The 22,327-nt window shown below is 44.0% G+C and overlaps 1 protein-coding gene across 1 annotated transcript in view; it reads left to right on the forward strand.

The window, feature by feature from the left end:
• Positions 1-22,327, forward strand: part of ect2 (epithelial cell transforming 2) — a 51,196-nt gene that overhangs the window by 15,487 nt on the left and 13,382 nt on the right. Inside the window, exons 13-23 of the mRNA XM_079158054.1 lie at positions 1,745-1,869; positions 6,509-6,628; positions 6,751-6,819; positions 9,208-9,318; positions 10,859-10,955; positions 11,175-11,256; positions 11,985-12,063; positions 13,777-13,896; positions 15,374-15,512; positions 19,340-19,494; positions 20,963-21,070. Coding sequence (XP_079014180.1) covers positions 1,745-1,869; positions 6,509-6,628; positions 6,751-6,819; positions 9,208-9,318; positions 10,859-10,955; positions 11,175-11,256; positions 11,985-12,063; positions 13,777-13,896; positions 15,374-15,512; positions 19,340-19,494; positions 20,963-21,070 — 1,205 coding nt within the window. The remainder of the gene's footprint in view (positions 1-1,744; positions 1,870-6,508; positions 6,629-6,750; positions 6,820-9,207; positions 9,319-10,858; positions 10,956-11,174; positions 11,257-11,984; positions 12,064-13,776; positions 13,897-15,373; positions 15,513-19,339; positions 19,495-20,962; positions 21,071-22,327) is intronic.

The raw sequence follows: 22,327 nt of genomic DNA on the forward strand, positions 1-22,327 counted from the left end.
GATCGTCAGGTGTGCCGTGGGAAAATGTCCAATTTCACTTAATCGGTCCAAAAAATGATTTAGTTGCTGCAAATAATTTGCAATTGTTGAGCGTCTGAGCTGCAATATAGTGGCTGGCTAAGTAATGAAATACTCTTCCATACCAGTGGGTGACAGTAGGTCGCGCAATTCTGACTTTGTTCATTTAAGACGGTAGAATTAAAGAGAGGTTGCGGTGACAAGACGAACAGCAATGGAGAAATATTTGAAAAGGAAAAATGCAGACTCTGAACTGGTCCCTGGACAACATTCTAACCCTAGTAAAGCCTAGTAAGGATCAACACATTGAGAGAATTGTCATTCAATTGTCGGTATATATGCAGAATAATGCTACAATGTGTCATTTTGTAACTTTTTTGGTTGTTGGTGTTCTCAGAAAAGGTGGAAAAACACTAACTTAGACGATATTCTCTTCTGTTAGTGTGGTTGATTGTTTTAAGATTACAATAACCAGACAATTCCCTCTTAATTTCAGAAGACAGAGTAGGGAAGAGTTCAGAGAGCAAAGGAGACAGTACTGTGACCAGGGATAGGATGAGAAGAAGGAGAACCAGGGAAAGGAGGAGGACAGACAGGGAAGACACGAAGAGGAGGTCCTACCTGGGTACATGTACTCTTCAGCAACCTGAGGAGCAGCAGCCAGGAACCTCTACAGGTCAGGATCTGCTTCAGGACTACCGCAGTAACGGGCCAACTCAAGGCCAGTATAAAGTAGTTGTAAGGATGAGAGAACTCTGTGGTAACGTTAAATAAGCATTCATCAGTTTTACCAATGGAGCTGGAACAGAATAGCTTTTCAGTTGCCAGCTGCTTGTTGTGGAGTACAAACCTGAACATGGACCCCTGAGTGACACAACAAGTGTTCTGAGAATACAGCACCTTCTGAGGAGCTTGCAGACCTTTTTTTCTCTCATCCAACAGTTGGCGTAGCACCTTTTACAGGTATACAACAAAGCATGAGAAACGTGTTCAGTTCCATGTTGGAAAATTCATTATATTGTTCAATTTCTTCTTGAATTTGACTTTCAGGAGAGATCATTGTTTACTGAGTTAAAGAAATCTTATTGCTAGCATGAATCAGTGTTGAATATGAGTTATATTGCTTAGACTGGTTGAGATGACGAACCTTAATTGTCAGACAGTAACAGACGTAGCTTATTTGGTTTCTATAGTAATGCCTGTATTAGACATTTGGCTGTGATTGGTTAACGTGCTGTCTGCGAGCTGGTATCTGCACCAGCTGCTGGTATCTGCTTACTGTTTGTGGTTTGTTAGTGACTTCATGATGGAGCTGATCATCAATATATACAATTAATCAATTTCTTAATGACATATAACTGTAGTTACTTTTAAATGATCAGAGTTTATCCTCATTAGATTCCATGAGGGATACAAAATGATTAGAATTGTAAAGCAGGTTTCACACTGTAAACGGATTAGATAGAATGCTATTGATCCCTAACCCCACTGCATGGCTATACTATACAGTATATAAGTCAACAGACATCCCCTCAAACAACGACCTTGTCTTGGAGTCAGCGTTCCAGAACGGCAGCGATTCTGTCATCTTGACTCCCCAGGTTGATCTACTGTGATTCAGCCCTAATTTCATCAGATCAGTGGACTGACACGTGTCGGTGTCTGTGCTTGCTTCAGTGCTCTATTAACAACGGTCTCTCCTCCCTGCCCCGTCTTGCTCCTCCAGAGAGTTCAAAGCCATCCAAGAGCTCGACTCCAGTTCTGTCCAAGCAGTCAGCCAGGTGGCAGGTCTCCAAGGAGCTCTACCAGACTGAGAGTAACTATGTGGACATCTTGAGCACCATCATACAGGTACTGTCTGTGTGTGTCTGTGTGGACAATTAACACTCTCTTACAGGTTGGCCAGATGGTTGCCCTGACAACAGATTGAGGCTGAGCTACAGTCATTTAAGATGTGTGTTTGTTTGTCTTATCAGTTGGTTCCAGTTGACCGGTGAGGGAGAAAATGACCTGCCTGACCATTTCTCTTTTTGTCTCCCTCCCGTTCAAAATCCTTTCCTCTTTCTGCTTTTTCTTTTATCTTTCTTCTGCTTTTTCCATTTTGACATCCTTTTCATTCACTCGTTCTCCTTCTGCCTCAAGTTTTGCCATCTCCCTCTCTTGTAATCTGTCTTCTCTATTATATACTCCTGGGTTTAACTGTTCTCTGTCCTCTCAAAAAGCTTTGAACTAAAAATAGGAGTAAAAGCTTCTCTTCTGTCATGAATCCTAAAAAACGAACCCCAAGCATGCAGTCGTAGCTTCATTACTGTGCCATTGAACACAGTTGAATAATCGCTGCACGCTCGTCATGAGTCGTAGTGCTGTTGATTACTTCAGTTAAAACAGAAGGCAAAATAAGCACGATGTAACCATCCTCCTAACGTCATGATAAATGAACTTATTTCATCCTGTTTCTATCCATTCTTCTATATTTGTGATTTTATGGAGTCCTTACGATCAGTTATTTTACCACAAAAACTTTGAAGCAAATACGGAAGACCAAATGCTCTAAAGAGATTCATGACTACGGCAGATTCCAGCTCCAAAACTATCCAATGAATGAGCAGTCTGTCTCTACGGTGTCGTTGCCCGTCTGTCTCTACGGTGTCGTTGCCCGTCTGTCTCTACGGTGTCGTTACCCGTCTGTCTCTACGGTGTCGTTACCCGTCTGTCTCTACGGTGTCTTTACCCGTCTGTCTCTACGGTGTCGTTACCCGTCTGTCTCTACGGTGTCTTTACCCGTCTGTCTCTACGGTGTCTTTATCCGTCTGTCTCTACGGTGTCTTTACCGGTCTGTCTCTACGGTGTCTTTATCCGTCTGTCTCTACGGTGTCTTTACCCGTCTGTCTCTACGGTGTTGTTGCCCGTCTGTCTCTACGGTGTCTTTACCCGTCTGTCTCTACGGTGTCGTTACCCGTCTGTCTCTACGGTGTCGTTGCCCGTCTGTCTCTACGGTGTCTTTACCCGTCTGTCTCTACGGTGTCTTTACCCGTCTGTCTCTACGGTGTCGTTACCCGTCTGTCTCTACGGTGTCGTTACCCGTCTGTCTCTACGGTGTCTTTACCCGTCTGTCTCTACGGTGTCTTTACCCATCTGTCTCTACGGTGTTGTTGCCCGTCTGTCTCTACGGTATCGTTGCCGGTCTGTCTCTACGGTGTCTTTACCCATCTGTCTCTACGGTGTCTGTTACCCGTCTGTCTCTACGGTGTCTTTATCCGTCTGTCTCTACGGTGTCTTTATCCGTCTGTCTCTACGGTGTCTTTACCGGTCTGTCTCTACGGTGTCTTTATCCGTCTGTCTCTACGGTGTCTTTACCCGTCTGTCTCTACGGTGTTGTTGCCCGTCTGTCTCTACGGTGTCTTTACCCGTCTGTCTCTACGGTGTCGTTACCCGTCTGTCTCTACGGTGTCGTTGCCCGTCTGTCTCTACGGTGTCTTTACCCGTCTGTCTCTACGGTGTCTTTACCCGTCTGTCTCTACGGTGTCTTTACCGGTCTGTCTCTACGGTGTCTTTACCCGTCTGTCTCTACGGTGTCGTTACCCGTCTGTCTCTACGGTGTCGTTACCGGTCTGTCTCTACGGTGTCTTTACCCGTCTGTCTCTACGGTGTTGTTGCCCGTCTGTCTCTACGGTATCGTTGCCGGTCTGTCTCTACGGTGTCTTTACCCATCTGTCTCTACGGTGTCGTTACCCGTCTGTCTCTACGGTGTCGTTGCCCGTCTGTCTCTACGGTGTCTTTACCGGTCTGTCTCTACGGTGTCTTTATCCGTCTGTCTCTACGGTGTCTTTACCCGTCTGTCTCTACGGTGTCTTTACCCGTCTGTCTCTACGGTGTTGTTGCCCGTCTGTCTCTACGGTGTCTTTACCCGTCTGTCTCTACGGTGTCGTTACCCGTCTGTCTCTACGGTGTCGTTACCCGTCTGTCTCTACGGTGTCTTTACCCGTCTGTCTCTACGGTGTCGTTGCCCGTCTGTCTCTACGGTGTCGTTACCCGTCTGTCTCTACGGTGTCTTTACCGGTCTGTCTCTACGGTGTCTTTATCCGTCTGTCTCTACGGTGTCTTTACCCGTCTGTCTCTACGGTGTTGTTGCCCGTCTGTCTCTACGGTGTCTTTACCCGTCTGTCTCTACGGTGTCGTTACCCGTCTGTCTCTACGGTGTCGTTGCCCGTCTGTCTCTACGGTGTCTTTACCCGTCTGTCTCTACGGTGTCTTTACCGGTCTGTCTCTACGGTGTCGTTACCCGTCTGTCTCTACGGTGTCGTTACCCGTCTGTCTCTACGGTGTCTTTACCCGTCTGTCTCTACGGTGTCTTTACCGGTCTGTCTCTACGGTGTCTTTATCCGTCTGTCTCTACGGTGTCTTTACCCGTCTGTCTCTACGGTGTTGTTGCCCGTCTGTCTCTACGGTGTCTTTACCCGTCTGTCTCTACGGTGTCGTTACCCGTCTGTCTCTACGGTGTCGTTACCCGTCTGTCTCTACGGTGTCTTTACCCGTCTGTCTCTACGGTGTCTTTACCCATCTGTCTCTACGGTGTCGTTGCCGGTCTGTCTCTACGGTGTCGTTACCCGTCTGTCTCTACGGTATCGTTGCCGGTCTGTCTCTACGGTGTCGTTACCCGTCTGTCTCTACGGTATCGTTGCCGGTCTGTCTCTACGGTGTCGTTACCGGTCTGTCTCTATAACGTTGTTTGGTCCGGACTAAATTAACCGAACTATAGTTTTGAAACCGATCTCCGATGCCAACATCTTGTTGACTAACCCATAACTGCGGTCACATCCTGGACCTGATCTGTTCCATTGCAATCACCATCCACCACCTCTCTGGCTCTGACCTCACCATCTCCAACCACCTAGCTATCATCATGGAGATTGACAACCCCATCCCAGAGCACCATCACTCTCTGTAATATCAAGTCCATCTGCCCCTCATCCTTGTCAGCCTGTCTCACTGACAAATTCTCCACACTCACCCCCCTCCTTTAGCCCCTCCCCCACAGACCTGGTCAACCTCTACAATAACACACTATCCTCTTGCCTTGATCAGCTTGCCCCTCTCAAAACCAGAACTGTCTCTTTCCCCCACACTGCTCCCTGGTTCACCCTTGAACTCCACCTCATCAAATCCTGGAAACGCAGACTAGAGCGACTCTCCAACAAACCCGGCCTCACAGTACAGACACTGGCTTACTCTCAAACTCCTCAAATCTATGGACGATCTCTCCCACTTTTACATAGCAGAGAAATGTAACTCCTTCCTGTCATTCTACAAAGCAAACATGTAAACCATCTACAACCAACTGGCCACTTGACACCATCAACCACTCCATCCTCCTTTCCCGTCTCGAGTCCTCCCTCCACATTACTGGCTCAACCCTCTCCTGGTTCAAATCGTAGCTCTCTGACCGTGAACAGCCCATTAGTATTAATAAATTCAAGTCTGACACAGCCTCTCAAGGTGTCCCCCAAGGTTCAGTAGTCCCCTCCTCTTCATCCTCTACCTGCTTCCCCCTAGCGACATCATACGCCACCATGGTCTCCATTTCCACTGCTATGCTGACCACACCCAGCACTACATCTCCACCGTCCCATCACCCCCACCACCCACTCCACCATCACCAACTGCCTCAAAGACATAAAGACCTGGATGCAAGCCAACTCCTTCAAATCTGAAATCCTCATCATTGGCCCCAAATCACTAAACAAATCCCACCACAACTTCTCTCTCTGCATCGATGGCACCACTGTTCCTGCTTCCACACATGTCCGTAACGTTGGTATCATTTTTTATCAAACTCTCTCCTTTGACCGCAACGTCAATCACATCACAAAAAATGCCTCCTTTCATCTCAAAAACATTGCCCGTCTCCGCCCCTCCCTCTCCTTCTCAGCCACCGAAACACTCACCCAACGCCTTCATCACCTCTGGACTGCAACAGCATCCTGTACGGCTCATCCACCAAAATCATCAATAAACTACAATACATCCACATCTCAGCTGCCCGTCTGCTCTCCCACTCCACCAGAGATCACATCACCCCAGTCCTTTAAAACCTCTACGGGATCCCCATACAGCAAAGAATCCAGTTCAAGATTCACCACAACACATACAAAGCCCTTCATAACCTCGCCCCTTCATTTTGCTTTTAACCTGTGAAGCTAGTTATGTTTGTTTTTGTGTTGTTCCTTACTTTTGTGTAATGTAAAGTGCATTTGAGTACCTTTTTTATAGAGTTATACAACTAAATTGTATTATTATTATCAACTGAAGGAATCAACGCATAAGGCTAGTGTGTCTTGTCATTGTATAGCATCATCAATATGTTCTTTAGGGACAGTGAAAATACACATCTTACTTATCTACACACTGATTATTGCTCATTGATGTAATACATGTTATGCAATATTGTGGATAATTTTAATGTTTCTATTTTCTTTTTTTTTTTTTAAAGCTTTTCAAGCTTCCATTGGAGTTAGAGGGGCAGGTGGGTGGACCCATCCTGGCTCAAGAAGAAATGAAGACAATATTTGGCAGCATACCAGAAATCTACTATGTTCACACTAGAATAAAGGTAGAGTCCTCATCTGTTTCCATCCAAACCTAGTTTGACCAAAGGACCGTGGTGGTGTGGTCTTTGAGGGAGGCATTGTCGACCCGTTCTTCTCTGTGTGTGATGGTTGCTTTGTTCTTCAGGGTCACCTTGAGGAGCTGCTGTCGGACTGGTCAGAGGACGGGAGTGTAGGAGATATCATTCTCAAATATGTGAGTACAGACAAATCTCTCCTCCTATGACAGACGCATGTTGTCCCTTGCATATTTGCTTGTTTATAGAACAAAGTACTAAAGATGACCTGATTGCAATTTGCTTCACTGATCCGGATTTTAAAACACCTATTCCATTTTTGGTTCTTTCTGAGAACTATAAGTGATATATTCGTAACTTTTCTTTCATGGAAAATTTAAATTCAATTGTAGGTTTATAATTAAACATTGACTATTAAATAAATAATTTTTACTTTACAAGTTACTAGACCTTGTGATGAAAACCTTGGTTTTAGGGTTGTTCCTCCACTGCTCATGTATGACTTGCAGGTGTTACAAAATTCCAGGTTTTTGTCTTCCTCACTCACGCTCAAGAACTTCCACAGCAAATGACATGTGTGTGTGTGGCTCTACTATGTGCTGCAGCTGTGTGCGCGAACTGCATGTTTTGTGTGCATGACGTAAAACCATCATGTGTTACGTTTCAATTTGACCATTAAGAGCCGGTTATGTTGTAGCACACCCATCTGTAGGAAAGCCTTAAGATAACGCAATTGTTCAGTATGCGATTCAGAAGGTACGCAGCTTTGTTGAAATTGAATGGGTGTCAAAACATCTGTCAAACAGTAAAGTATTTACTGGTTTTAAAAGTAGTCCATTTTGGCAGTTGCTTAGAACTGGAGGAGGTCAAAGCCGTTGATCAGGCACTGTATCACTGTCTCTACCAGAGGAGACCACGTTACATTGACCTACCATGAACACTTTTAAGGGCTGTTTAAGGGTAACTACCGACGAGGGTCTTCTACAAGTCTTAAGGCTCGGGAGGTAGAGCAGGTCGTCCTTTATCACAACGTTGGTGTATGAATGTATGTGTCAATGGGTTAATAATAATAATAATAATAATAATTAAAGCTGCGAGCAGCGATGAACGGGCCCTCTCATCCTCCCGTACGTCCGGGGTGCTTGTGTGGCCGAGAGCGTCTGCCGGACAACAGGCCCACAAGTCCGACGTTTTTTTCCCGCGTGGACCGCCTAATGCTGGAAATGATGCTTTGCAGATTGTCCAACGCTTCCTGTATCTGCTGTGTGGCTCTACAGAACACGCGCAAACGTGCATTATGTTGCTCTATATCAGGTGTAAACCACATTGTGTAAAAGTCAGTTTTACGTACACAATAGCTAGCCTAGCTTGTGCAGCTAACGTCAGCTAACGGCTAACTTCATTCATTCAGCAACATTCATGCAAATGTGCTAAACTGGCTGAAATCTGGGAAACTGTCTGTGGGACATCTGAAGCTATCGGTCATAAAAGAGGAGCGGGACAGAGAGAGAGAGGGAGGAATCAGAGGCGAGAGAAACGGAGAGACGGAGGAGACCGAAGAGGAGGAAGAGATAGCACAGACACATCGGGAGCACCTCGGCCCATCACGGAGTCAAGGTGAAAAAAGAGGAAACGAGAGTGAGCATCAGACAGGGAAGAAAAAGAGGAAACATGATGAAGAAGATCTGGTCTGGGCTTCACTTGGATTGGCAATGATTGCCCAAAGACACAGTGCGTGGTGTGCAGTGAGGTTCTGGCTACCAGCTGTCTGAAGCTCTTATCTACGTCACCACCTGAACACCAAGCACGCCAGTGCAAGTCAAAAGCCCCTTACACTTTATATCGAAATTGGAGGAGGTACAAAACAGCCAAACACAACTGCAGTCTCATTCATGTGTTGGGTCTACAAAACACGCACTACGGGCTTCATATGTGGTCAGTTACAGAATATGAGAAAGGGGTTACCTCACACAATCACTGAAGACGTGTGCTGGCCAGCTGCCGATGGAGCCGCTATGTTTGGTTCATTGTAAAGGAAATGTGATGCAATCTGCCTCTGAGTCTGTGCGCGTGTCCTCGCCATCCTCACTGCTCTTTAAAGTGACGCCTTGTGTAACTGAAATCTATTGAAACTTTGTTGCAGTGTTTCAGGGCGTTTTCACACCTGTAGTTCATTTGCTTTGTTCCGATTCAGGAATTAATGATACAATGTTGCAGTGGCCCCTTTGTTCGGTTTGTGTTCACACGGCAACATTTAACAGCGGACTAAATCTTGTAAACAAATGCCACGCGCGAGCAAACTGTTCTCTCATTGGTCCAATTTTTATGCGGCTATAAATAGGCTCCGTTTTGGACTTCGTCGGTGCTCGGGCCCTAATAATAAAGTGCTTTGTCCAGTAAGGTAGAAGACTGCTATATGATTGCAGTTCAGTTACCATTCATTATGGTGTGGCCTTGGACATTGTTTCATGGGACTAAAAACCAGTTTCTGTCTCTCCTCTCTGTGGAACCTCATTGTTGTGTGTGTGTGGATCGTTCTGACCCGTCCTCCTCTTCTCTCTCTCCAGTCTAACGAGCTGGTGAAGGCCTACCCACCCTTCGTCAACTTCTTTGAAATGAGCAAGGAGACAATTGTTCGTTGTGAGAAACAAAAGCCACGCTTCCATGCTTTTCTCAAGGTAAGACCTTTGTACTTGCACCGTGTTCGTTTCCACGACCGCTGGATGCCACGTAAAGGTGGATTTTTGTGGCGAAGAAAAAATACAAAACAGGAAAACCAAATGTATAAGACACTGCTGTCTAACTGTTCTTTTTTTCCCTTTTTAAAGTGAAATAAGAGCTGCATTTAACAGAGCTTTTGAAAAATGTGCGTCTTATAATGAAGTGTTTAATTTTAGAAAAAATAATTGTGAAAAGTTATGCTGGAGTTTACCTTTTTCATACTTTTGTTAACTCGAAATCAGTCTGAACTGGTTAATGTATTATTTATAATAGCTCTAGTTCAATGTGAAATCCTGGCAGGACGAGCTCAAGCTCACTTCTCTCACTGAACAGGAGACAGTGGTGGAGTGGGATAGAAGAGAAAAGAAGCTGTTAAGATGCGTTTGTTTCTAAGATTAAGCACTTAACTCTAACATGCCCCTTTGTTTTAGTTATGTATTTTATTTTTGAATGAAGTACTCATTTTACTTGGCTTGAGAAAACATTTTTATTATTGGATGATTTATAATCCCTCCAGTTCAATACATATTGTAGAAATCCTATTGAATTGTACTTTATTTCATTTCTCTAACTGGATTGAACTGAATAGCCCTGCTCTATATGAATCATAGTCTTGGTTCCTCTTGTTGTGCTGCTATTGGAAAGCTCAGTGCCTTTACAGGCACCACAGGGTAACGGATTTCTTGAATGTTAAGTGAATGAGAAACCGGGTTCACTTAATCTGGATAGGGTATTAGAGAAACCTCTCTGGCTCAGTGGGTGGATTAGGTCCTCCTCACACCACGAGGTGTTGGATCTGTCCTCATGTGTCCATTAGCGACACACTGAGCCCCTAGTGGCTCCCGGGGATTCACAGCATCCCTCATGTGAGGATGGGTTAAATGCAGAGGTCAAATGTCATATATGCATTTGTTTGCATGTGACCATAGAAATAAAGTTTCTCAGCATAATGATCTATCCTTATCTTTGGCTACAGATGCCTTCCAGCTGAGAGCACACAGACCTGCCCTCAAGTTATAAGCAGAATTCACCTTAAGTAGAGACTTAGGCCTGCAACGATTGACATTTCAATCAGTGAAAGCGACGGTAGCAGCACTGTTATTAATTCTTAATTTCTTTATTAAAATATCGTCCTCTGGGAAAGAAAGGACTTGGGCTGTGGCCCTGTGACAGCAGAGCGGTGGGATGGAAGGAGAGATCATTTCACAGAGCAATACATCCTCTGCCACTCAATCCACACTAAGAAGGGTTCACAAGTCTAAATATGTGGATTTCAACCAGAGTATTTGACAGTTGGACACTTTTGTGCTGGAGAAACTGAAGCAGTATTTAGTATTTGCTATCTGCAAAAAAGGCCCGTTGAACAGATGGACGTCAGCGAATCCACCTTCATTTTGTTGGTAGTGTCCAAATCAGTGTGTGTGTGTGTGTGTGTGTGTGTGTTTGTGTTAGCAACACGCTTACACAAACGCACACACTAATGCTTGCATTCTACAGATCAACCAGGCTAAGCCAGAGTGTGGCAGGCAGACGCTGGTGGAGCTGCTCATCAGACCTGTACAGAGACTGCCCAGTGTGGCCCTTCTCCTTAACGGTATTTCTCCCCGCACACACACACACCTGTGTTATAAAAGAAAGCATGCTAATTACATGGTTGATTGTCTTTGGCTCCTTATCTTTCCCCTTTCATACCCGTCTCCTTCCTCTATTATCTCCTGTTGATACCCGTCTGTAATTTCTCCACATGATTTTCATCTCATCCTGTCCGTCTACTTTTTAACCAAACCTTCCTTTTCTTCCACCGTTTCATCAGACATAAAGAAGCATACGTCGGATGACAACCCAGACAAGATAACGCTGGAGAAAGCAATTGAGTCTCTGAAAGAAGTGATGACGTGAGTTGGCGTGACCTCGCCCTTTTCTTTTGTGATGACGTTTGATCATTTCCAACACCTCATGTGAACTCTCTCCACTCGAGCGTTATGTGGCTTCAACGTGTAATAACTGACCGTTGTTAAGCCAAGATTTAGCGAGAAACAAGTGACTTTGATGGAAGATTTATAATGACACACCTAACGGCCTGGTATTTCAGTGCAAAAAAATTATATTCTATAATAAAATAGTTAATTTGACTACAGTAAATGATTATACCACTTAAATGTTCCAATATGAATTCATGGTTCCCTGTATATCAGGGAGGGGATACCTGCTGCTCTACTCTGCATGAACTCTATATCCAAATATGTCCTGCATAGAGAACTTCAAGGCCCCCCCCCCCTAACACCCCAAAATGCTTATCCAAAATCCTTTTGTTCCAACCATGAGCAACCAACCACCACCAGGCTGTGACATAGTTGGATTCTTTGAAACTTTAACACTAGTGTCATGTGTTTTTCATTGGTAAATGAATGTTGGTAGAGACTAGTACTAATAACCAGAAGTAGAGCTGCAGCTAATGATTATTTTCCTTTTCGGCTATGTTTAATTGAACATCCGTGGTGAATTTTGAGTCATCAAAATTGTCGTTTTTCTGTTGGTCAACTAATGTATTTCTTGGTTCATAGTTTCAGTAACAGTTGAGATGAAACATAACATCCTTTGCTTCCCCCTTTGCTCCCACTAGTCACATCAACGAGGACAAGAGGAGGACCGAAGGCCAGAAGCAGATCTTTGATGTCGTTTATGAAGTGGTTGACTGTCCTGTAAGTTTGAGGATTGCTGCTGTTTGTGTACAAATCAGTCAAACCAGAGTAAGATGTGCGAGTGTATTCGACATGCTCAGACAGTGACACTATGATGTTTTGTACCAGTTGTCAGCCATTCATCAATGAACTTGTTGATTCCTGGTTTCTCATACAGTATGGATGTGTGAGCATTAGAGAAGAGTGAAATATTTCTACCGTTTTGGATATTGTGGTATTTAATAATCTAATAATGATGATATGTAGAAATGATTTATATTTAATATAATTTAATTCAGGACCATAGGTTAGGCCCTTTGTGAAAACCGACTCTTTTCTCCACAACCTTCCCGTCTACCTTCCAAAGCGTTGCCTTTATCCTTTATCCCATCTCCTCCCATGTGTGCCTCTTTGTCTTCAGTCTTGGCTTTCAGTTTACAAGGTTTCTAGGTTCATTTATTGTCAATTGTATCTAATTGTATCGGGTTGCACAACGAAGCGACAGTGGTAGTCCCTTTATGCTAATGAGAAACCAACATCCTGATGGAGTCTCAGCCTGAGGAGAGAAGCTGCTGTGTAGTCTGCTGCTATCCTCTGTGGATCTGTGGTGTGCACACTGGTGAGGGTCCAGGCTGGCCGGGACGTTGATTTTGAAGAACCAGTTTCTCACAGCATTTCATCAGGACGGGGGTGTGTGCCACAGGGCGGTCCTTCAGACGAGACACACTCTCCTGTGACAGTAAAGATGTCAATGATGACGTCAGTTAGCTGGTGGGTACATGTTCTGAGTACACAGGGATGTTATCAGGACCAGCAGCTTTACTCGTATTCACTCTCTTCAGGATTCTTCTCACATCTGTTGTGTGTACCGACGGTTGCCGGTCCATTGGAAAGGCAGCTTTTTTATCTCCGTAAAGGACCCTCACCTCTCTATCATCCAGGCTTACCGGTTGGGGAATGATTTTATTGTCTTTGTGATCACCACGTCAACACATCTGCTGACGTATGATGTCACTGGTGTATATTCCTCAGGATTGTTATGGTTCTCCTTGGTGACGGCGTGTCTGAACATGTGTCAGTCTGTGCACCCAGACAGGTCCAGTGAAGCTGCTGTAGCTTCATCTGTTGACACTGGAACACTTTTTCTAAAGGCTTGGCCTGTTTAATCAGCTGGGAGTACGTTGGCCAGAAAAGCAGAGACGTGATGTGTTTGTGTAAACATGGTCCAGTGTGTTGTTTCCTCTGGCGGACATGTGGATCTGCTGATGGAATTCAGATGAAACATATCTGAGGTCTCCTGCTACAGTAGAAATACCATGTTTGTGCTGATGACCTCACAACGTTTGTGTAGGAGTGCAACAGCTTCATCAGGGATGTTATGATGGAGCTGTAAAGACGAGCAGAAGTAGCACAACCTTATTTTCCTGCATCTTGACATTAGCCAGGAGCAGGCTGGGTAGTGGAGTAGCCTGAGGTCCAAGCTGGGTTAGCTTAGCTCCTGCCTCTCTTCCTCGGGCTGTAGCACAGCGTCTGGTGTGGCTGGGTGGGTGGAAGATGTTTTGGTGGTAATTGTCTCAAGGTGTCCTGCCCTTAATCCAGTCCTCGCGCTTCCTTTTCCCATGTTGATTAGTCTATTTCAGTCACAGATGTCACTATGCTCACAGTCGACGTCTCTCTTTCTTTTGTCTTATATAACCCATCCCGTTTCCTTCCTGTGCTTTGTCTTCTCTGCAGGCCAACTTGCTGTCGTCCCATCGCACTCTGGTTCACCGGGTAGAAACCATCGCCCTGGGAGACCAGCCCTGTGACCGTGGAGAACATGTGACACTCTTCCTCTTCAACGACTGCCTTGAGGTGAGAATACACACAAAACACCAACAAATGTTTGACAATCTCACTCAGAAAAAGTTCACACCTAGTTGACCTGTTTTCCCATGGGTCAGGGCTGGAGGTGAAACTTCACATTAGACTTGGACTATCTTGAACTCTTCAAGTCTATTGACTCTGTACTTTAACTGTAATCGTAAAATCTAAATGTTAACTCTTTCCTTTTTAAAGGCCTAAGTCACACCAACGTTTAAAATGGTCATTCATTTCAAACAATTCACTTTAATTAACGGAGTAACTTAACTCTAAATCCACCTTTTTGAAATAGTAAGTTACATGTACTGTCACGTTTATTACACTATCTTTAAGAAATGTAATTGAAAGCAGTAGTTCTCAGTGTAAATGTACACCCTCCCACCATTCAGTCATATCCAGTGTTCTGCTGGATTGTTGGATGCAGAGAGATAATTGAGTCATCTTAGCAACAGATTGTGTATTTTTATTAAAACAACATGAAAGACACAAAGGAGCAGTTATAGATGTGATAAAATGTAATCATTTAATAAATGTAGTTACAATAAGTAGAGTGCTTTCTATTTTCACCACTTTCAACTCTGATACCATTTAACCAGTGGTGTGACCATAAATTCCTTTTCTGTGTACCTTGTTCGTTAAGCGAGACGCAGCATGAGTCTCAGCATGTTCTTAAACACATGCTGAGATTCATGTGCACACGCAGCGTTGAATACAAAAAGGGCCCGAAAAGGTGATCAATCCCTGTGTGCAGTCTATCCGTGCTGACGCAATCAGTTAATTAGCAAAGAAGCCGCGTACGAACAGAATGAGAGAAGGTGGGTGGCTGCGCTGATTCAGGCGTGTGTGCGTGTGTGTGTGTGTGTGTGTGTGTGTGTGTGTGTGTGTGTGTGTGTGTGTGTGTGTGTGTGTGTGTGTGTGTGTGTGTGTGTGTGTCTCCACGTACACAGGCATGGATTCCTGCCGTTCCTGCGTGTAGTCCTGGATGTATAATGAGTGAATGTTGTGTTAGAGTGGGTGGCCTCACTACTCTCCATCTCACATCATTGATTACTCTTGCATTCATATAACCACTGTCCCCCTCTTCACTCACACTGCCAAAATAACACTGACCTACGGTGTAGTGCCCTATTTCATCTTCTCCCCCCTCTCTCTCTATCTCTCTCCCTACCTCCTCCTCTCTCTCTCTCAGCATCTAATTAATGTGGCATTAATGAGTTACATCGTTTACCTCTATGAAGGCCTCATTGATTTATTGCCAAGTATCCGATAGCGGCTTCACCCACACACTGCAAAATGCACACACACTCAATTCTTAATCGCACCCACACACACACACACACACACACACACACACACACACACACACACACACACACACACACACACACACACATTGCCTTTCTCCCCATTCCCCTCCAAAGTTGCTGTCTATTTTGTGCATCTATCTGGTGTTTGTGCGTCTCTGCAGATCGCGAGGAAGCGACACAAGGTGATCAATACGTTTAAGAGTCCGCTGGGACAGACGAGACCACCACCCTCGCTCAAACACATCGCACTGATGCCGCTGTCCCAGATCCGCAGAGTGCTGGACCTGCAGGACACAGAAGGTAACACAGCGACAGCATGCACACACTGTAAACTAATGAGGCTACTGCTCATCACTTCATCTGCATGTCATTTGAGGGAGTTTTATGGCTCCCTCTCAATCTGCACTCCCTTGTCTTTAACCACTCAAATCTGTGTCTTTTGGAGTGTCCCTATTATTATAGTGCAATGCTTAAAAGAATGACCAACCAACTCCAACATCTCAGCTCAATTTGTTCAAACATTGCAGAAGCTATTTCACTCCACGCTCTGAGATCTCAGTCAGCTCACTTATGCAATTTCTTCATTTAAGAATGTGAATTTGTAGCTGGTCTTCATCTCTTTTAACTCACCAACAGGAGCAAACAAACACCAGATGTGTGATGCGATTTGCTGTTTGTTTTAGCTTTACTCGTCTCTTTAATATGAAATGTCGTTAACCCTTTGCTGTTTTGTTTTTGACTCTGTTATTTGTATTTTGTGTGGAACTTTTGTTCTGCCTCTGAAAGGATATTTAGAATCTCAATGGGACAATACTGGATATGTCAAGCTTCAATTAGGAAAACAATTAAAATGACCTAATCCAATAGGAATATTCCATCTGATCTGTGGGCTATAAACAAACTTACACCAGGGTCACATGAGCGTGAGTACACAACACGGCTGTAGAGGCGTGATGACGTTTAGTCGTCTCATTTACACCTTTTTGAAGACGCGTGAAAGAGTGTTCTTTACGTGTTCATTTAGAACGTGACAGTCTCTTCAGCTTGTGTTAACCACAGACTTTATTTCAGGCATCTAACCAGAAACACATCCAGAATACACATTGACTGCGAGATGCGGGAACTGACTCATATCCAGGTTTTAGGACTCATTCCTGCACCACTTTAATACTAAAAGCCTGCTGAAGCCTCACAGAGTTTTACATTGACGGAAGGTTTTAACGGCCAATATGAAGATGAAGAATGATTTCAGCGAGTAGGGCTGCACCAAATTGGAAAGAAAACAGACATTGCAGTACATATTGCGATAGGAATGTTTTGTACATTTTAAAGTTAAATGCCTGCATCTGGTGCACTTAGGAGCACCATTTAGAGGCTAGATCTATAAACAATGTGCCCAAGTAAAAAATGTAATCATGAACTCATTGGTTGTATAGATATGAAAGGTGATAACAGCAAAAAAGTTCTATCTACAAAACATGCTTAACTAGACTGCACACTGCTCCCATGCGTTAGCACATGGAGCTGCCGCTGTAAAAAAAAGTCAATTCTGACTCTGTTGCGGGTCTACCTAGGCCAGGGGTCGGCTCCCTGAGGCTACATCCACACAAATACGTTTAAGACGAGTTTTAACAAACAAAAACGATCTCCGTCCACACGGCGTTTCAACACTGGGCCTGCAGTGGGTGCCGGTGTTACGTCCTACTGGGTTTCAAACCTACTGGTTTCTCTTCCATGCATGTGTTGTGTTCGCGTAACAGCAGCAGCTGTTTTCTGTCTCTGTTGCCAGATTCGTCAAACATTCACAAACATATTGCTGGAGATCTAAAGGCCACGTCTCATATATATTGCGGGGATTACGATTGTATAAGTGAGCACTACATCACAGCCACGTATGAAGAAATACATTGAGGAAAATATATTTATGGAAAGATCGCATCAACCTGGATTCCAACTCTGTCGAGCAAAATATTAATATATTCAAAAACGTCCGCGCTACGCGATCCGCCACTTGCATCTTACGTCGCTGTTTAGCGCCTTTCCCTTCAGCTGGCTGGTCATGATCTGCAGAGCCGCCCTCAGTAAACTATCAATGGATAAATCCAAAAACAGAGAAGTCACAGAGGAAAATAGAGAGTTTAATTCTGCGTGGACGTATTCATTTGCTTTCACTGCGAACGATGCTGGTTTACCTGTATGCTTGATATGTGGCGAGAAATATGCAAACAACAAAAAATGTAATGTTGAAAGATGCTTCCAGAACAAACACACAGCATTAGCTGGAAAGCATCACACTGGAGAACTCTCCTCTTCATAAGAGTTTGATATTGTTATAACAGGTAAAATAGCAACAAAATGTCAACAAGTGTCTTTATTCTTGTTCGATAATTTCATAAATACAACAAACTATAGTTTTTGTATATATAATATAACTATATATAAAACTTTATAAGCTGTGACATCAAACAGCTTTTGCGGCTCCAGACACATTGTATTTGGTGTAAAATAGGACAAAGTGGCTCTTTGCAGAGTAAAGGTTGCCGACCCCTGGGCTAGGCTGTCGGTAGGTCATTGGAGATTCTGGGTTATTTATGGAAATGAGAACCGATCGAGTTTCCTTTTGTATCAAGCTAAATAGTTGAAGCCTGACATGTTTGAGTTCATTTGCCAACTACGCACATTGCAATGTGGATGCTGAAACAATATATTGTGCAGCCCTAACAGACAGTAAACCATATTTAAATGTTCATATGGGAATTGGGAACCTGATGATTGATTTAAGACAGTCTTCAAAATTCTGAAATCAATGGCTGCTCACAGGAAATCTAAAAAATAAGAACAGCAGAATGCTTAAGAATTGTGTCAGTTGTCACAGAAGGTATACACAGATTAAGGTATTTGAAGTGTTCATTATAATCAAATTATTGACATACACAAATATGGTTTGATTAATTGTGCTTTTGATGGCAGCAGAATTCTGTTCGATTCCCATTTCGTACTCATTTATTCCTCTTTGGTCTCCTGCATATCATGCAAGTGTTGCTCCACATGATGACTCATCACAATGAGGAGTGAACAACTGAGCCGGCTCCAAAATCACGCCCTCGTTCACTCACTCACTTTAGCCGATAAAGACTCTCGGTACCGATAGGGACAACGAGTTGAGGTTACAATTTTTGCATCTGTAAAATGTGACACATTACAGTTAAATATTGTTAGCAGAACACTTTGCGGGCACGTTATGCGGCATACATTTAGACATTAGAGTGTAGAGTGAACAGTGATTTCAGACATTGATGAATGAAATACTCATGTTAAGTCCACACACATCTCATTCCCACAACCCCATTAGTTTCATATCAAAAGTATTATTAAAGATGCTCAATATGAACTTCTGAGCATAATTACTGCCTCCACACAGCTCAACATGGAGACTGCTGAGCAGGCGGCTAGCAGCTAATGATGCTAACATTGTTTACCTGGGGGAACCAGAATGACTCAGAGGGGCAGTGACTTTATTCTCTGCTCAGGTTACTACTACACTATATCTTCATAGTTCATTATACACGTAATGCTTCCTGCTCTCACATGTGAGGCAGAGATGACACCATCCTCACTGATTCCGTCTCTCTCAGGCCTTCCTCAGCAGCAGTGTTTGATATCATTAAACCTTTATCTCCAGGATCCCACATTAGTATGACACGCTGACGAGTGAAGGGGATCCAATAGCCATTGTTTCTTCCATCATTTGGCACTTCTTTATTTTGTCTGCCCCTGTAGTTTCATGTGAGAACACAATGTTCTCTGACAAATGCTATCTTTACACAGGGAACAGTGATGATTGATGTTCATGCAGTTTGGATGCAGCACTGAATTTGTCTTGCATGTTGTTTCTTTCTTCCACCACTTCTGTCTGCTCTTATCTTCCCATCTGTTTCTCTTCCCTTTCTCGCCATCCAACACTCTTCCTCGATCATGCTCATCCCTTTCTGTCACATTCTCCTCATTTCAATCTCTTCACTGGACAATTTTCTTCCTCCTTTCATTTTGTCACTGTTGATCATTGTCTCTCTCTCTCTCTCCATCACTGTCTGTCCTTCTCTCGCTCTCTCACTACCTCCCTTCAGAGTGTGTGAATGCATTCGCCTTGGTGGTTCGCCCTCCGACTGAACAGGAGAACTTGTTGTTCAGCTTCCAACTGGCCGGGGAAGAAACGGTTAAAAGCGCCTGGCTGCGAACTCTGTGCCGCCATGTCGCCAACACCATCTGCAAGGCTGATGCGGTGAGAAGCTGCGCACACACACAGACACACAGAGAAGATAATGGCTTGTTTGACAGAGTGGCACGCAGGGAAGATAGCTGTGATAGCTCTGTAATCTTCAACAGCAGCTTAATCTGAAGAGCCTTTTCCTCTCCAAAGACAAAGTGGTCCAGTCTAAAAGCCCTTCCACACCTCCCTCGGCCCTGAACTTCAGACTTCTCCGGTGATCCAAACCAAAAGGACCGCACGGTTCAGTTTGTCTCTAGTGTCGGACCGTAACAGGAAGTTCTGGCCGGCTGTTAGAAAGAACCAGATCAAACAAAATGAGTAGCACATGCGTAGAGGAGGAGACCGAATGTTTAATTAATTGACATTTGGGCCGCCGACTCTACAAAGAGTCCGTTGAAATGAACTCACGAACATATTTCATTTGAATAATTAGTAATAAGAGAAATCAACTGTACACACTGCACTGCTACGCTCACAGCCGTACCGTTGCTGCTGACTGCCTGCTCATCGGCACACACGGCACTCATTTCTTTCTTTCTTGGTTTATTTGATAAGGGACAGTGCATATTAATAAAAGCATTGCTGTAAATGCGCCAGAGTTAGCCAAGAGGCTATTTTTCATCTGTAGTCCCAAGGCAGATGTTACAAAGTCAACCTAAAAACAGAATATAACATTACAACATTATGCTGCATTATTAGACACGAATAAACATCCATGTCATACACAACATAAAAGTATGAGAAATAAATAACTCATTCAGACACAGCTAAACAATAAAAGACATGCATGCAGGTAGATGAGGGTCCACAGGCAGACGTACTCAGACAGGAATCGTGCGCTTCTTGGGGACTATTTTCAGCTATGAATTAATACACATCTGGTGCTCTAGCGAGTAATTCCAAAAGCAATTGATGAATTGGATTGAAATTAATTTTGAAATAATCTATTGTGCAGCAGTGTGGCTCATTGATGTGTTTTTCATAGCATTGAACAACATGAAACACAGGAATACAGACGATTCTTGTTAGTTCTACCAGCTCCTAGTTGGTTTTATTCTTTTCATGATGAAGAAAAACAGAATATCCCCAACTGTAGCCTTAAATGGTTTGGGGAGATTAAGGAAAGCCAACTTGTTATGAGCTGATTATGCGTGATGATTATGAGTCCTCAGGAAGTGATGGGGGTGAGACTGTCTGCTCTATTTAGCAGAGCAGGCAGCAGGGGGCGATCTTGGCCTCTGTTCAGCTTGCCACCTGGCAGCTGCATTCTTAATGCTGTTTTCACTGGGTCAACGCTACCATGTGAATACCAACGAGATAGAGCCCTGCTTGTTAACAAGCTCAGTGCAGGGTGAGGGGGAGAGAAATAAGGACTGTGTGTGAATCCTACCACAAAACATAAAGTATCTATCCGCATTGATTGCGTGAATTGCACACTTCAGGTCATGATTTATTCTTTTTTTTCTCGTCTGGTAACCAGGAAGACCTGATTCAGTGCACAGACCCAGACTCACTACAGGTCAGCACCAAGGACATGGACAGCACCCTGAGCAAAGCCTCCAGGGCCATCAAGAAGACCTCTAAAAAGGTAACGTTTCCCATCATCAACCTCTCCCAGTGGTGGGTCCCGGTAACATACATGTGGTGCAGCCAGGCGTTGTTCAGACTGCTGAATGCAGTGAAGTCGGCGGAGCTAGTTTTTAAACCAGATGTTGGTACACTACTGCCGTTCTGTGTGATTGACTCCTCAGCTGACCGAGCTGTCAGCAGCCACACAAGAGAGGCACATGACCTGAAGTCAACCCGGGTGTCCTCATTCAGGTGCGACTGACGGGACTACTTCAATTATTTCCTGAATGGAATTAGGCACCAGACATCCGGTGCAGGCTCTTCCCTTTGATGTGTTTTTTGCATTTATAAAACAAAGGGCTGGGATTGAAGTCTGCCTGAGATGTTCTTAGCCGCTCATTCAGACAGGGCAGCTGAAGGATTTCAATATTTAACTGAATATAAGCATCATACTGCCTGAAAGAATCTTTGGAACAAGCAGATAAAAGATATGCGACATTGTCATCAGCACTTTATCTGACTCTAAAGCAGACACATTCGAGGGAGCAACTGAGAGCAGTGAAGGTTAACGGATTAAAGAAGAGCTATGGGGCAGGCTGTCAGTCCACCAATTCTCTTTTCCTTGGTGCTACAAAGTTTCTATAGAAACCATGGCTTGTCAGATGCTGATCCTTCTCACGAGCTGTCACAACGGCTATTCACTTTTTGGAAGCTAAGATAGCAGCATGCTCCCTGGGTTTCCTGCCGGTCTCATCTTTTAGCTCTCAGTAAGTACAAAGTGTCAGGACTTGGTATGACAGCGATTTACATTCATTCCTGATTTTTAGTTTTCATTACGTTTGCAGCTTGTCTGCCTGAATGTTCATCCATCTGAACGTATATGCGTCCCATCCTTACACAATCGTTATATCTGAGTTTCTTAAAAGTTAGCACAAACGTCCACTTGCTCTCAAGGTTGAACTGTGAAGAATGTGGTGGCCAAAGGTCACTGTGACCTCACAAAAAAAACATTTTACCACAAATCATGAATTCGTTTGCCAATTATGATAATTTCTCACAATTGTCCAGTAGGATAAAGTGATGATTTGTTGGACAAACATAGAGGTAAACTGCAACCTAAATGATTTGCGGCATTTGGCATCTTAAAAGTGAAGCCGGAACTTCATGTGTTGAAGCTGCATTCTCTCTAGTGTCCACCAGGGGCCGGCTCCTCTGGTTGTATAGAATTCTGTGAGAAGATGACTCTACTTCTCTCTTGATTTATCTCAGTAAACAT

Source organism: Pholis gunnellus (genome assembly GCF_910591455.1).
Source record: "Pholis gunnellus genome assembly, chromosome: 4".
NCBI lineage: Eukaryota > Metazoa > Chordata > Actinopteri > Perciformes > Pholidae > Pholis > Pholis gunnellus.